The sequence below is a fragment of the Typha angustifolia genome, chromosome 2 (genome assembly GCF_048772165.1).
Source record: "Typha angustifolia cultivar Huaian chromosome 2, ASM4877216v1, whole genome shotgun sequence".
NCBI classification, from domain to species: Eukaryota; Viridiplantae; Streptophyta; class Magnoliopsida; order Poales; family Typhaceae; genus Typha; species Typha angustifolia.
The window spans coordinates 884,921-900,163 of record NC_133240.1 but is presented as its reverse complement, the minus strand read 5'-3'; the positions used below and the strand labels follow the sequence as shown (position 1 = coordinate 900,163).

Here is a 15,243-nt window from a genome sequence, read left to right as displayed (position 1 = left end):
GCGGCTGTCCCCGAATAGGCGTGGAGGGAGATTTTGGCCATCGTGTCCTCCGCGTGATGTTGCTCCTCGACTTCTTCTCCTCGATGTCCAGCCACATCTGCACTTTCAGCTGCCATGGGTGGAAGATCGTGGCCTTCTCCTTTGAGTGGTAGCTTGGCAGGGAGCTGCAACGTCATCGCTGGTGATGAAGCTGTCGTGGTCGACTGTCGATTGACCGAGGAGAATGGTAGAAGATCGCTGGAGGCCATATGCGATTTCTTCTTAGTTGCCGACTCACTATGGTTGCAAAGGGAGCTAGTGAAAGGCGGCCCAAGTGTCGAAATTCGCGATTTCGGATCATCTCCTTCACCACCGATGAGGATTCCTGATGAGGGATATCCAGCGACCAGGTGTGGGGTAGCCAGCACTTCGCGGTTTGTCGACGAGGTCTCCGGTGCATGGGAAGATGTGGAGGTTCCGAGGGCTGCTACAATGGTTGAGGATCTCATTGTAGCCGGTGGCAGTTCGTTGCGGCTGACCATGGGTCGAGTTGTAGAATCTCGATCTTGCCGGATAGCCGAACTCTCCCCTATTTTTGTGATGAGCGGGAAGGCCGTGGAGGATGTTGGGTATGTTGTGGAGGGTTCCCAATGCTGTCTTGTGATTGCCTTGCTTGTTGAAAAAGGTTTCGTCCATGCCCGTATTTCCTGCATCATCTCCATCATTATTTGCTTGTTGATGGCAATCTGTTTGGAAATAGACCCCAACATGGATAGAACGCTAGGTTCTTCCGTATTCCTATTAGATCGAGTGATCGTCATTGGAAGCGCTTGTCCGAGGAACGGTGGCTCTGATACCAGATTGTTACGAACCTTCCTCGGCTATAGGCTCTGATACCAGATTGTTACGATCCTTCCTCGGCTATAGGCTCTGATACCAGATTGATACGAACCCTCTTTTGGTGCTATGGCTCTGATTCAAGATTAATACGATCTTGCACGGAACTTTGAGATCAGATCCCGAAATATCCCGCCGTTGGATCGCTGTGAAATTTTGATATGTTGTAGGCCCGGAAAAGAGCTTTCCAACGGATCTAGTTTCAGGCGAATCGGAGATGGGGATCTCGAAATATCGTTCGTTTAGTGGACGAACGTCAGGATACTCTGTTTTTGGATTCCGTGGATGAAGGCACGAAATCCTGGGTAATGGTGGATTGTGGAGGGCCGGTGTTGATGGGGTGGCACCGGTGTAAAAGTGATGGTGGAAGGGTTATGGATGATGGAAAGGTTAGGGATAGCGATGGATAAATTGGAAGAAGGGGGAGAAGAGGGCCACTCCTAAGGGACTAGGGTGATTGGCCTGTCGAGGGAGATTAGAAGCGGCGTCGCCGGGGAGATTGAGGGAACGGGAGCGAAGAAGATGAAGGAGGCAAGGCAAACTCAATTCTCAATCATTCAATAATAATTTTGGTTGCCCTACACATACTTTTATAGGCTAACCAACAACTCAATCTTATCCTAAAACACAATCTTATCCTAAAACTCAATCTTATCCTAAAACTCAATCTTATCCTAAGGTAAATCCAAACTTGAGACGATGTCGGTGAAGTCCGAATCGTATCATGCGACATCGGTGCGCTTCGTCGATGAGGAGGATTGACACCTTGAGGATGATGTTGATCCTTTCGGAGATGGTGATGATCGAGCTTGAGGATTTAGAGAAGGAGATCAATATGCACAAAGGTTTAGTCCTGAACCAATAATCTTTTGCGAACCCGACAATGCTATTCGGGGGAAAACCGCACGCTTGGACTTTCTAAAATTTCAAGGTGGTGATCCAACGGATTGGGTGTTTAAAGTGGAGCAATATTTTGATTGCTAAGGGACAGCAGAGGACACAAAAGTCCAGATGGCAAGCTTTCACCTCCAAGGAATGACATTACATTGGTATCGATCAATTATTCGTGGTGGAGGATTTACTGGTTAGGCTGACTTTTGTAGGAGGATTGCACACAGATTTGGGACAGCAGCATATGAAGATTTTTCTACCACATTAAGCAAGATGGTTCAGAGGACGACCGTATTGGAGTACCAAGCAGAATTTGAAAGAGTTAGTAATCGTTGTTAGCCATCTTGGCCCGAACCGACATTGATGAGCATATTTATTTCAGGGCTGTGAGAGGAGATACAAGCAGATGCTTGTGCTCTTTGTCTTACCACTCTTTAGGAGGCCTTTGGGAAGGCCGTGAGAATGGAGCAAAAGCATAATGCTCTCAAGATGACAGCGATAATAAATTTGGGCAACCAAGATGGGCAGTTTGTGCCTAGAACGCCGACTAGAAATTCTACGGGTTCAAAGACAGAATCTGCTAGTATTAGACCACGACTACCTTTGAGACCTTCTTCCAATGTTAGAAGAGGCACAAGACTCTCAGTTTGAACTCTCACACTTGCCGAGGTGGAGGAGCGAAGAGAGAAGGGCCTTTGCTTTCGATTTGATGAACGTTTTACCCCCCATCATCGATGTTTCAAACCGATCAGGAGTGTGATGTTCATCGACGGTCTCGAGGAGGATGATGAAAATTGTTCGTGATGGAGACTGTTCAGAGGAGGTCCATGAGGAGGCCGTGGAGGAGGGCACGGAGGAAGATATTTATACACTTAGTTAGGATCTTTTCTTATTGCATTAGTTATTTATTTTTATTAAAATAAAATTCCTCTAGGTCGCATTCGAATGCAGGTGGGGTCGCATTCAAACGCCCTTGAGAATGCTTGCATCAGGTTCGCAAATACAGAGAACGCGTAATGCGCGTTTGAATGCGGTCGTACAGACAACGCTTTTTGTGCGTTTGAACCCGATCGGTGAGAATCCTCTAGAATTAGGATTACTTATTATTTTAAAACTTGTTGGCTAGCCTCTATATATATGTGGATGGCAATTAAATTTATTATGCTATTGGAATATTGATTTTTTACCACTTTATCATCTTTCTACCCTAATCTCCCTCCTCCCTCTTCACCATACTTTCACTTTTACCATTGGCAAGGTTTCTCCTAACTTCTAATCTAACTCGTCTATCGAGCCACCCCTCTTCTTTGGGATCTCAACCACTTCATTCTCTTTGTTTATATCTCTTAATCACATCCACAACCACCTTCATCTCCATACCCATCAATAGCCCTAACATCCACTCCACCCGTCACCACCACTATCACCCACGTTATTCCATATTTTCATTCCAGTTTTAGTTCGAATCTGTAAAGGGCACAAATGCAAAAGTTGTAAATCAGGAAGTTACAAATCTAATCCACTTAGTTTCGTAATTTTTGGACTACTGGAGAATATTTGACGAATATATTCCCATAGTTGCGCGGACTGATTCTTGTAATATATCCAGATCTTGAAGAAATAGTTCCGTAGCCTATCTTTGGTACGAGAACCCATCAATTTGGTATCAAAGCTTATCAATTTCCTATCAGAGCCTGTCATTTAGTATCGTATCCCATCAATTTGGTAGAGCTTATCAGGTATCTAAGCTGAAATATCGATGCATGCATATTCGAGTACTTCCGCGTCGAGGACATTGCGGGTAGATGGATTCGTTAGAAAGTATTGTGTGCATCCTCATTGATTCGGGGAGTACACACAACTTTCTAGATGAGAGGTTAGTAAGGAAATTGGCCTTGGATACTGAATCGACTTTGGGGTTTGACGTTGTCATTGGAGACGGCATGAAGCTTCGGGTAGAGGGCTTGTGTGGCCGGGTCAATATACGGGTGCAATGACACCACATCATTGTGGACTTGTATCTATTGGTGTTATGAAGAGCGGACATTATCCTTGGCACTCAGTGGTTACAGAGTTTGGGACCCATCACATTTAATTTTTTAGAGCATGTGGATGATATTTAAACAAGGAAACAAAGATGTGTGGCTTGGTGGTGTTCGTTCTCCATCGATTCCTGCGATACAGTCGATGGTGGGGTTGCCTTGTGCGAGTGATTTGGCCTATCTTCTTCAGTTAGTACCAGCAGGAGATGAGTCTTAAATGAGTCCAGATACTATCATGGAGTTGTCTAATTTATTAGATAAATTTGCTAGACTATTTGAGAAACCAAAGGAGTTGCCACCAAAGTGAATAGTGGACCATCACATAGAGATTGTACCTGGGGTTACACCGGCGAACGTGAGACCATATCGGTATCCACATGTGCAAAAGAAAGTTATCTCCAAGATGGTAGCCGAGATGTTAGAGCAAGGCCTCATACAATCAAGCCATAACTTTTACTCATCGCCCGTGCTATTGGTGCGAAAGAAGGATAGGACGTGACGTTTTTGTGTCGACTACCGGGCACTAAACGCTATCACCGTCAAGGACCGGTATCCTATTCTGGTCATAGAGGAGCCGTTGGATGAGCTTGCAGAGGCAACCATATTCAGCAAGCTTGACTTGAGGGCCAGGTATCATCAAATTCGAGTTCACCCGGCGAATGTAAACAAAACTGTATTTCGAACTCCGGACGGGTACTACGAGTTTCGGATGATGCCCTTTGGTCTTACCAATGCTCCAACTACTTTTCAAGGCCTCATGAATGATATTTTTTGGCCTCTACTGTGAATATATGTCTTGGTAGTCTTTGACGATATTTTGGTATATAGCAAGACTGAATTGGAGCATTGGCGGCATTTGGAGGATGTGCTGAATTTATTGAAGCAGCACCAGCTGAAGATTAAGAAGTCCAAATTCCTACGGGGAGTACCACGAGTGGAGTATTTAGAACACATCATCTCAGCGGAAGGTGTAGCGGTGGATCCTCAAAAGATAGCATGCATGACCGCTTGGTCGATACCTACTACTGCCATAGGATTGCGAGGATTCTTAGGGCTGACCGGATATTATCGCCGCTTCATTGCCGGGTATGGCAAGATCGCTGCTCCTCTCACTTCTTTGTTGAAGGACTCTTTTAGATGGACGGATGAAGCCACTATAGCCTTTGAAAAACTGAAAACAACAATGACAACAGCGCCTGTTCTAGCGCTACCGGACTTCACCAAAGAGTTCATTGTGGAATGTGATGCGTCGGGAGTTGGCATAGGAACTGTACTAATATAAGGGGGATGTCCCAGAGCCTTTCTTAGCAAGGCTTTATCACAAAAATCCTAGCAATTATCTACCTACGAGATAGAGATATTGGCAATGCTGCATGTAGTGATAAAGTAGAGGCCTTATTTGATCGGTTGGTAATTTATTATTCAAACTGATCAAAGGAGCCTTCCATACTTTATTGGACAACGTATACACACTCCGGCATAGTAGAGATGAGTCACAAAATTGTTGGGGTATAATTATGAAATCCAATACAAGAAGGAAACAAAAAATAGAGCGGTGAATGCACTATCGCGCCAACCTAATACCGCCGAGCTCGTAGTATATTTTTCTCCTAACTTTCCCTTCCTTGACGAGTTGAGGTATGTATGTACATTTGACCCAGATGTTTTGAGATTGTTATAGGAGGTGTTGGATGATCTGGAGCGCCATCCAGAGTTGGAGAATCGAGGCGATTTGCTGTTGGATCGCGGATGCATTCTGGTTCCCGCAAATAATAGATTACGGCAGAAATTGTTAGAGCATTTCCATCAAACTCCAGAGGCTGGTCATGAGGGTGTCTTGAGGACTTATAGGAGGATATCTCAGAGTTGCACGTGGCCAGGATTGAGGCGGGATGTGAGGAGTTTTTTCGTGCTTGCGAACTCTGTCAAAAAGCTAAGCCAACCATATTGAAACCGGCCGGATAACTACAGCCTTCACCTATACCAGATCATGTTTAGGAAGACATTTCTATAGATTTCATAGAGGGTCTTCTGCTGGTACGTGATTATTCTGTTAGTTTTATAGTCGTTGACATGTTGAGCAATTATGTGCATTTTTCTATATTGTCACATGTTGCTCGGTTACATGGCATGCCACCCACAATTATCTCGGATCCTGATCGTGTATTTATGAGTGACTTTTGGATGGAGTTTCTAAGATTACAGGGGACTCGATTGAACTTCAATTCGGCCTACCATTCACAAACGGACGGTGTTGGGCTTTGATACCAATTTGATAGGCTCTGATACCAATTGATAGACATTGATACCAGCTATTAAGCTCTGATACCAATTTGATAGGCTCTGATACCAATTGATAGGCTCTGATACCAAATTGATAGGATTTGGAACCAAAAGATCGGCTACAGAACAATTCCTTAACATTTGAATTTATTGCAGGAAGCAGTCCGCGCAACCAAGGGAAAATATTCGTCAGATATTCTCCAGTAATCAGAAAATCACAAAACCAATTGGGTTAGATCCGTAATTTCCTAATCTATGACTTTTTATTTACACCCTTCGCATATTTAAAGTGTAGCAGGGAAGAAAATATGGAATAATGTGGGTGATGGTGGTGGTGATGGGTGGAGTGGATGTTAGGGTTATGGATAGGTATGGAGATGAGGGTGGATTGTGGAAGTGATTAAGGGAAGTAGACGAAGGGAATGAAGTGGTCGAGGTCCCAATGAAGAGGGGTGGCTCAATAGTCAAGGGAAATTAGAAGCGAGGAAAAACCTTGCCAACGGTAGATGTGAAAGGATAGTGAAGAGGGACTTAGGAAGAGTCTAGAGAGAAGACAGGAAGCAAGAAATCAAGAATCCAATAGTATAATGAAGTTGGTTGCCATCCACATATTTATAGAGGCTAGCCAATAAGTCCTAAAACAATATGAAATTCTAATTCTAGAGGATTCCCGTCGATCGCGTTCGAACGCGCCTGATCGTGTTTGAACGCACTCAAAGACTATTCTCTGGATTTGAGAACGCGACACAGGCGTTCAGGCGTTCGAACGTGAGCGTTCACAAGGGCGTTCGAACGCGACTCCACCTGTGTTCGAACATGATCTATAGGAATTTTATTTTAATGAAAATAAATAACTAATGCAATAAGAAAAGATCCTAACTAAGTGTATCAGACGGCCAAACTGAGGTGGTCAATTAAGGCATTGAGTAGTACTTGATGTGCTTTGTTGTAGAGATGCCGAAATGATTGTTGGAGTTTTTACCGTGGGTGGAGTGGTCTTATAACACCGCCTACCATAGTAGTATTAGCGTGATTCTATTTGAAGTGGTGTATGGGCGCACTGCTGCGACATTATGCTTTTATGATCCAGGGGCATCTACAGATCGTACAGAAGTGGACTTAGCTTTGATGGATAGAGACGCCGTGTTAAGGAGGTTGCGTGCCCATCTTAAACTTGCTCAAAATTGTATGAAACAAGTTTATGATCGTAGCCATCGGGAGCAGGAGTTCGACATCGGCAGTTGGGTGTTTATGAGGGTACAACCGTATCAACAGGTGACCTTGCGTCCGATGCGTAACAAAAAGTTAGCACATCGCTATTTTGATCTGTTTAGGGTGTTAGAGCGTATCAGTCCGATTGTAGATCGTTTGGAGCTGCAGGAGGGATTGAGAGTGCATCCTGTCTTCTTTTTTTCATTGCTGAAGGAGTAGATTGGTGATCATGAGATCGTTGGATCAGCTCTATCGGAGCCATTGGAGGAGACAAAGATCGTAGAGTCAGTTCGCGTACTTGCTAGGTGCCGACGACGTCATGGTATCATATTAGAGATGGAGATTCTAATTGGGTGACTTGGCAAGCCATCCGATGAGGCTACATGGGAGTTGGAGACGGACATCTTAGATCGTTTCCTTGACTTTATACTTTGAGGGCAAGGTCGGGAAAGCGTGGTGGGCTTATACACCTTGTTAGAGTCTTTTCTTCTTGCATTAGTTATTTATTTTCATTAAAATAAAATTCATGTAGGTCGCGTTCGAACGCCCTTGCAAACACCTGCATCGGGTTAGCAGAAATAGAGAACGCGAAATGCGTGTTCGAACATGGTCGGGCGCGTCTGAACGCCTGCATCGCATTCGCATCGATAGAGAACATTTTTTGTGCGTTTGAACGCGATCGGGCGTGTTCGAATATGATCGGCGGGATTCCACTAAGATTAGGGTTAATTATTATTATTATTATTAGGGCTTGTTGGCTAGCCTCTATCAAGGTGTGGATGGCACCCAAAATCATTATGCTATTGAAATATTAGTTTCTTGCCTCTCTATTTTCTCTCTACCCTAATTTCATTTCTCCCTCTTCACCAACCTACCACCTTTACCGTTGATAAGGTCTCTCCTAACTTCTAATCTCCCTCATCTGTCGAGTCATCCAACTTCTTTGGGATCTCGACCACTTCTTCCCCTTCGTCTTTATCCCTTAAACAACATCACCCATCCACCCTCATCTCCATTATCATCTATAACCCTAACTTCCACTCCACCCGTCACCACCACCATCATCCGCAATATATCATGTTTTCGTCCCAGTTTCAGTTTGAATCTGCAAATGGCGTAAATACGACAAACGTAGATCAGGGATTTACGGATTGATTGCACTTAGTTGCGTAATTTTCTGAGAACAGTAGAATATTTAGTGAATATTTTCCCTCGGTTGTGCGAACTGCTTCTTATAATAAATCCAGATCTTGAAGGAATCGTTCCGTAGCCTATCATGGACATGGGTTGCAGCCCATCCCGTAGACCACATGAGCTAGTGGGGGTTTGATCCAACCCCCACCTAGCTTAGTCTTCCTCTAGAGAAGAAGACTAAGAGAGGGAGATTGAGATGGAGCTACCATCGGCGATCACCGTCACCGGTAGCCAAGCTCCATCGGCTCCCCAAAGTCGACAAGGTTGACTTGGGTTGAAGCCGGGGTTGAACCGTTAGCCAAAGTGGCCAATAGTGAGGAGTAAGGAACTCCATGGCCGACAGCCATGGAGGTTTCCACCTTGGCGCAAAAGGGCTCGAAGTCCTCAACCCTGAGTACCTACCTCTTCCACGCGAAGAGCTGAGTCGATCGAGGTTGACAAGCGAGGCAACCACCACCGGTGGTGGCCGCCAGCGACCGAGGAACCAACGGTGGTAGGTGACATGGCATCGCCTCCTACGCACCCATTGGGTATCCAAATTTGGTATCTATAGTAAGGGATTGATTGATGCGGGGAAATTTCCCGGACTGGTGGATGGTAGACTTGAAGTTGCCAGTTGTCGAATTTCTCTGGTGAAGGTAACAATAGAAAACTAGGATTTTTCTATGAATTACTTAGAAAACTAATTTAAAGAGAAGATGGAGGCTAACCTGAGGATTGGAGTTTGGGGTTTTGATTTGGTCCGCGAGCGCTCTGGTGATCCGCGGCCCTCATCGGGTCCTTTGACGGCACAAAATAGAGAAAAGGGAGAGAGAGAGAGAAAGAGGGAGAGAGAGAGAGAGAGAGAGAGAGAAAGGGGGGGGGGATGAAAAAGGGAGAGGAGAGAGAGGTTGGCAAAATGGAAAGATCAAGGAAGGGTTGGGCCTTTATGGAGATGAGGGGGAGAGTGGGGCGGAGTGGAGTCCGGCTCCACTCCAGCACCTTTCACTCCCACCTCTCCCATGTGCTTCATTTTTTTTTTTTTTTGGTTGAGGGTGTTACAAATAAGGTGCTTTATTTGTATTTACCCAAAATTTTCTTCCCGTGATCCCCTCATTAAAACCAGCCCAAACCCTAAAATTCCATAAAATCCCCAAGTAAAATAAGTAAAGAGAGCTTATAGAGAAAATTCTTGGGTATAATGACGTGAATTTTGACTTGAAATCATAGCCCTATTCACTTATGAAATAGGAATAGGCTTCTTCTAGAATAAGCCTCCTTATTCTGGTGTAGTAAGTAAACAATATTTTACCTTATTTTAGTATATTATTTTAACATTCTCTCTCATCTTATTCTATACAATTTTTAAAAACTGATTTATTAATACCTATAAATTACTATTTTACCCTTTTAAGCTGACGTCACTAATTTAACATCTAATCAGCTACAATTTGATTTCCCATCCTCTCTCTCTCCTCTTTCTCTTCTCTAGAAAGGCAACCATGGATGCACACACCTAATTCGGTTGAGAAGACTTCAAAGTAGTATCTTTCGACGTTCTTGTTGTAGATGCAAAGAGAGGTTATGCAAACAACAACTTAGAGCCACCGTCCTCCTCAACTGCTTCTCCCTATGGTGGGGCAACATCTTCGCCCTCGCCTGTGATCACTTCGATGCTCTTGCCAAGTAGCATCAATTAACACTCGAGTGCAGGGTTATAACCCCGCATAGTGCAAGGTAATACCTTGCACACTGAAGTGCGGGGTTATAACCCCGCATAGTGCAAGGTAATATCCTACACACTGAAGTGCAAGGTAATATCCTGCACACCGATGCGCACACCTAATTCAGTTGAGAAGACTTCAAAGTAGTATCTTTCGATGTTGTTGTTGTAGATGCAAAGAGAGGTTATGCAAACAACAACTTAGAGCCACCGTCCTCCTCAACTGCTTCTCCCTATGGTGGGGCAACATCTTCGCCCTCGCCCACGATCACTCTAACGCTCTTGCTAAGTAGCATCAATTAACACTTGAGTGCGGGGTTATAACCCCGCATAGTGCAAGGTAATACCGTGCACACTAAATTGCGAGGTTATAACCCCGCATAGTGCAAGGTAATACCCTACACACTGAAGTGCGAGGTAATATCCTACACACCGGAGTGTGGGGTTATAACCTCGTACTATAACCCTGCACAATGTAGGGAAGTCCGCAGTAGAAATGCCCCATACTATTTACTATTTAACATATAGTCAAGGGTATTTTCGTCATTTGGTTTAAAACATCATTAATTCCCAATATAATTTTATTATTTTAATATCAACTTTATATCACATCAAATATAATTATTATATCTTATACTATAATATTGAATTAAACATTATAATAACCTATACTAGTATTAACCCTCTTTTTCTGATTTTAAAAATTAGAATATTTATACCTATTTCACCCTTGTTCTAAAGAAAAGTTAGCTGAACTTCTTCCATTTTATTATATGATTTTGGTCTTTAGCTGTCTTGTCACATAAATCTGTACAACTAAAATACCTTGTGCATTTAAACTTGAATAGTTCCTTGTGCAGCGATTCTTTGATAAAAATGTCTGAAATGTAGTAATGTACAGAGTCTATAATTATATTTTTGGGACAATTGAGATAATTAATCTTCCTTACTAAGATGAGTATGATGCATTGCAAGTATCCTTGGTAGTACATACTACATCATAATTTGTTGTATTGAAATATAATAATTTGTCTTAAATTATACATCAGATTCTCAGGTAAATATATGCAATTATATTTCAAACTTTTTGTTTTTACACTCAACACCAATATTGCAAAAATTGAGCTATATGCATACATATGTTAAAGATCAAGACATAAATGTAATGATTATATGACATATCATTAGTTTATAATTGTAGGTTGGATCAAAAGTTCTTCTAAAAATTGCAAATACTCTCATAAAAATATTGTAGCACATTGGATGCAAATGAGCCGTAACTCATTATCTAACGTAGGAGGAGTGCTATTAGGGCAACAATTTTAAAAAGTAGTTATCAATGAGACAATAATAAAAAGTGAGCCATTCATTAGACAATACAAACGTTTTAAACTATTGGTGATGCTGCTAGATCCTGTGTTGCTTGGCCATCTACGTATGTAATTATACTAAATCCTTTTATTATTTTATTTCTTATATCAAAAAATTTATATAACTGAAAATAAATTAAATCTTCTATATTTTTGTCCGTTGATTACAAATAGTGTAAAACAATGGTCACTTCTATCTCTGAACATTGGTTTTTATATTGTTCTCTTTCTTGCTTTATTTTGGACATGTCGAACAAAACTAATATACTTGTAGTAGATTATGTTATTTTTTTCTATATATATTATATATGTATTTGAACTTGATACACTATGTGATATTTTAAATATTTGCAATATAAATTATATTTTGGAGGTATCATATATTGTGTGAGATGTTTTTATTTTGGATGTAATCAAATTAGGTAAATATGTTAAATAAGAGCATATGAAAATATATTGCTCTAATGTTCAATTGTATTCACTTTTACAAAATGATGGTAGAAAACTAATAAATTCTAATATAATCTAATATTTTTTTATTGCTTAATGGATAATACTTTTAGTAGCAACTGTGTTTGCTACTAAAAAATATATATAAATGATAGTATATAAGTAGCATATATATTTTGCTGCTAAAGAAATTCAAATTTTTATCAACAAATATAATTGTCACTAAACAATTTTTAGTGACAAATGATACTATAAGTTCTTTGTCATCTTAAAAACTAGTGATAGTAGCAATTATGATCATCACCGTGAATTCTAACCTATAATAGCAAATATATTTGTTGCTATAAACTATAATTTTAGCAGTGAATGCTAATTTGCTGCTAAGATTTAGCAACAGCACCTGTCGTTGCAAATCATTCTTTTACTGCTAAATATTTTAGCAACAAAAAATATATTCTTTAGTAGCAATTATGGTTGCTACTAAATATATAAATTGTTGTAGTGCAGGGCCGTTATTTTGGATTTCAAGATCTTTTATTGGTTGAATATGTGGTTTTATTGTCCTTCGGTTTCCATCTTTGTGCCTTATATTTATCATCTTTATAGGTCTGTCAACAAAACTAGCACTCCCTTTTTCTGGATCATCGACAAGAATTAGCTATTTCATATCATGCAAGCCATAGGCTTCATTTACTCTAATTGGGCCAAACAATTCAAAACATCAGAATAAGAAAATGATATCTTTATTCACTGCAATCACAATCCATGAGTATGCCTCTCAATGAGAAGATAAGCAAGATTAAACCATCCAATACTCTCTCTCTCTCCCTCCTACTTAGTAAATTCTATGGCCCAAGAATTGGCAAAGACATAGGATGCATTGAATCCTTTGAAGCCAGCTTCCTTGGCCAAGTCCCTGAACTCTTTCTCACTCCTCTCTTTGCCTCCAAGGCTGTGAGCCAACATGATGAGATCTAAATGGAAGACACCTTGTGCTTCAGGAGTTGGTTCTGGGGTCACCGGAAGGATGCACTCCATGATGATCACCTTGCCGTTCTCCGGCAGAGCCTTATAACAATTCTTCAATATCTTCGCACAGTGCTCGTCGCTCCAATCATGAAGAATGCACTGCAAGATTAGCATTTTGATCATTATTGTCCGGATATAACAGTTTTATTTTTTAGAATAGTTGATGAATTAGTATGATATCAGAGTAGGTCCTACGTCTGAACCTTGTATAAGTTTACAAGTCAACAAATATATACTATATTTCTATAGCCTTCCATGTTTGAACTGCTGCTCCCTTGATTTCAACTCTACAGTTGAAGAGAGGCATCTAGAATGATGTGCATGATCTACCTAATATCAAAGTCCTACCGAATCTTATTGAACAGTAGATTGGGTAAACTGACCTTCATCAAGATGACATCTCCAGTTGGGACACTGGCAAACATATCTCCTCCTACATGCTGCACTCCTGCACCAAACCCACCAAAAAATACAGACCACACCAAATTAATCCATACATAATAAGAGTTTTGCAGTTTGGAATTTAAATTCTTGGATCAAAAGTCTCCAAATTTGAAATTCAATTCAATTGAACAACTATCCTAAGTGATTTGTCGAATAGCAAAAAGTGCTGATTAAGTCTGCGAAATGAATGAGATTAAGTTACCTGGGAAAGGAGGTGCTTCAGAGATGACATGGGGGAGGTCAAAGTTGATGCCTTTGATATGGGTGTGCTTGGAGGTGATCATGTGGAGAGTGGCGCCAATGCCGCCGCCAACATCGACGAGCACGTTGACATTGTCGAATCCCCGGTAGAACTCGAGGAGCTTCTTCGTGATGATGACCGAGGGATTCTTCATCCCCTCATTGAACACCTTATTGAAGCGGGGATCTGTGCCAATGTACTCGAACGCCATCATGCCGTATGCCTTGTTGAAAGGGATCCCGCTGTCCAACACTGCATCCTTCAAGTAGTACCTGTACACAACTAACTAACGACATGTTATCAACCTAAGAACAAGCATATTGAAAGAATTAGATTTAAGGAGATCTATGTCTCTTTTCTTCTACTTGCTTTCCTAGTGTTTGACATGATGATCTTTTGAAGTCCTACATTAAAAATTGGTATATATTCTACATCCTGAGGGGCATTTTTGTCAAAAGAGTTTAACTATTCTGATTATACATCTTTAGATATAATTATTTGCAGATATACCCCATAAAAATTGGAGTTCCCTTGCCACTAAAATCGGAAACATAGGTGGTTATTTGCAAAAAGATCGGGAATATAAATACTGAAAGCGAGGGCGCGAATTATAAATTTTGTAAATCCCGTGCAAATTAGCGTTCAGGAATTTACTAAATCCGGGTACTTGGCACTTAGATCACTAATGAAGATATGCATCAAAGTATTGGACAGTGATAAATTCCTACATCTAGCATCTGGATGGGATCCTATTAAAAAAAAAGTATGTAGATGAATGCGACCATACCAGCTCTCCATAAGCACCTTATCCTGGTTCATGAGCGCGAGCGGCGCCATGGAGACGCCGTCCTCGTTCTTCGTCAGCCAGCGGCAGACCGGCACCGGCTTGTACCTCCTCACAACGTTTCCGTCGCCAGAGGCCTCCACGTCGCAGCCGACCACCTTGTAGGAGGCGAGCAGCCTCAGCATCCGGTCGAGCATCACGGGCGCCTGGGGGTTCGCCGTCGGCAGCTGCGCCGCCACCTCCTCCGCCGTGACGGGCTTCCCGGCTGCAACGAGGATCTCGAGGAGGTCGAGCTCCAGGGCCGCTTTGAGGGTCATGGGGAGGATGGAGGTGCTGCCGAGCTGGAGGGCGAGCATGCACGCAGCCTCGTCCTCCGCGTCTGCGTTCGTGGACCCCATGGAAATACACGGAAGAGGAGAGAGACGAGCAATTTGGGAAAGTGAGAAAGTGGATAGTGTGCTGGGAACTGTGGAAGAGGGTCCTTTTATGGGAAGTGAGTTCACCCACCAACGGCAATTATCAGCTTAATTGCCATTTTAAGTTGGTTGGAAGTTTTTAGTGTCATTAAATCACCCATCAACTTTTTTGGCATCACAATAAATTCCACCAAAATTATCGAGTACTCCTAGAAGACCTAATTCACACTCACTATGAAAAAGATGAATTACTCCTACCACAATATTTTGTCATCACCTAATTCCGAGTTTTTGACCAAACTATACTTT

At 42.0% G+C, this 15,243-nt stretch overlaps 1 protein-coding gene across 1 annotated transcript; it reads right to left on the bottom strand.

Moving 5' to 3' along the window:
- Positions 1-12,747: 12,747 nt before the first annotated feature.
- Positions 12,748-14,996, bottom strand: LOC140776636 (caffeic acid 3-O-methyltransferase-like). Its single transcript, XM_073120405.1, has 4 exons — positions 14,522-14,996; positions 13,696-14,006; positions 13,433-13,497; positions 12,748-13,148 (listed from the first exon to the last, which is right to left on the bottom strand). Exons 1-4 carry the CDS (start codon positions 14,914-14,916, stop codon positions 12,852-12,854), a joined length of 1,068 nt encoding a protein of 355 aa, XP_072976506.1. The 5' UTR covers positions 14,917-14,996; the 3' UTR covers positions 12,748-12,851.
- Between the last annotated feature and the right edge of the window lie 247 nt (positions 14,997-15,243).

Excerpts from the sequence above, each read along its gene's own strand:
- LOC140776636 (XM_073120405.1), bottom strand. The coding sequence starts at position 14,916 with ATGGGGTCCACGAACGCAGACGCGGAGGACGAGGCTGCGTGCATGCTC. Across the intron at positions 14,007-14,521 it reads AAGGTGCTTATGGAGAGCTG|GTACTACTTGAAGGATGCAG; the intron begins GTATGGTCGCAT and ends AGTTGTGTACAG. Across the intron at positions 13,149-13,432 it reads GAGATGTCATCTTGATGAAG|TGCATTCTTCATGATTGGAG; the intron begins GTCAGTTTACCC and ends CTAATCTTGCAG.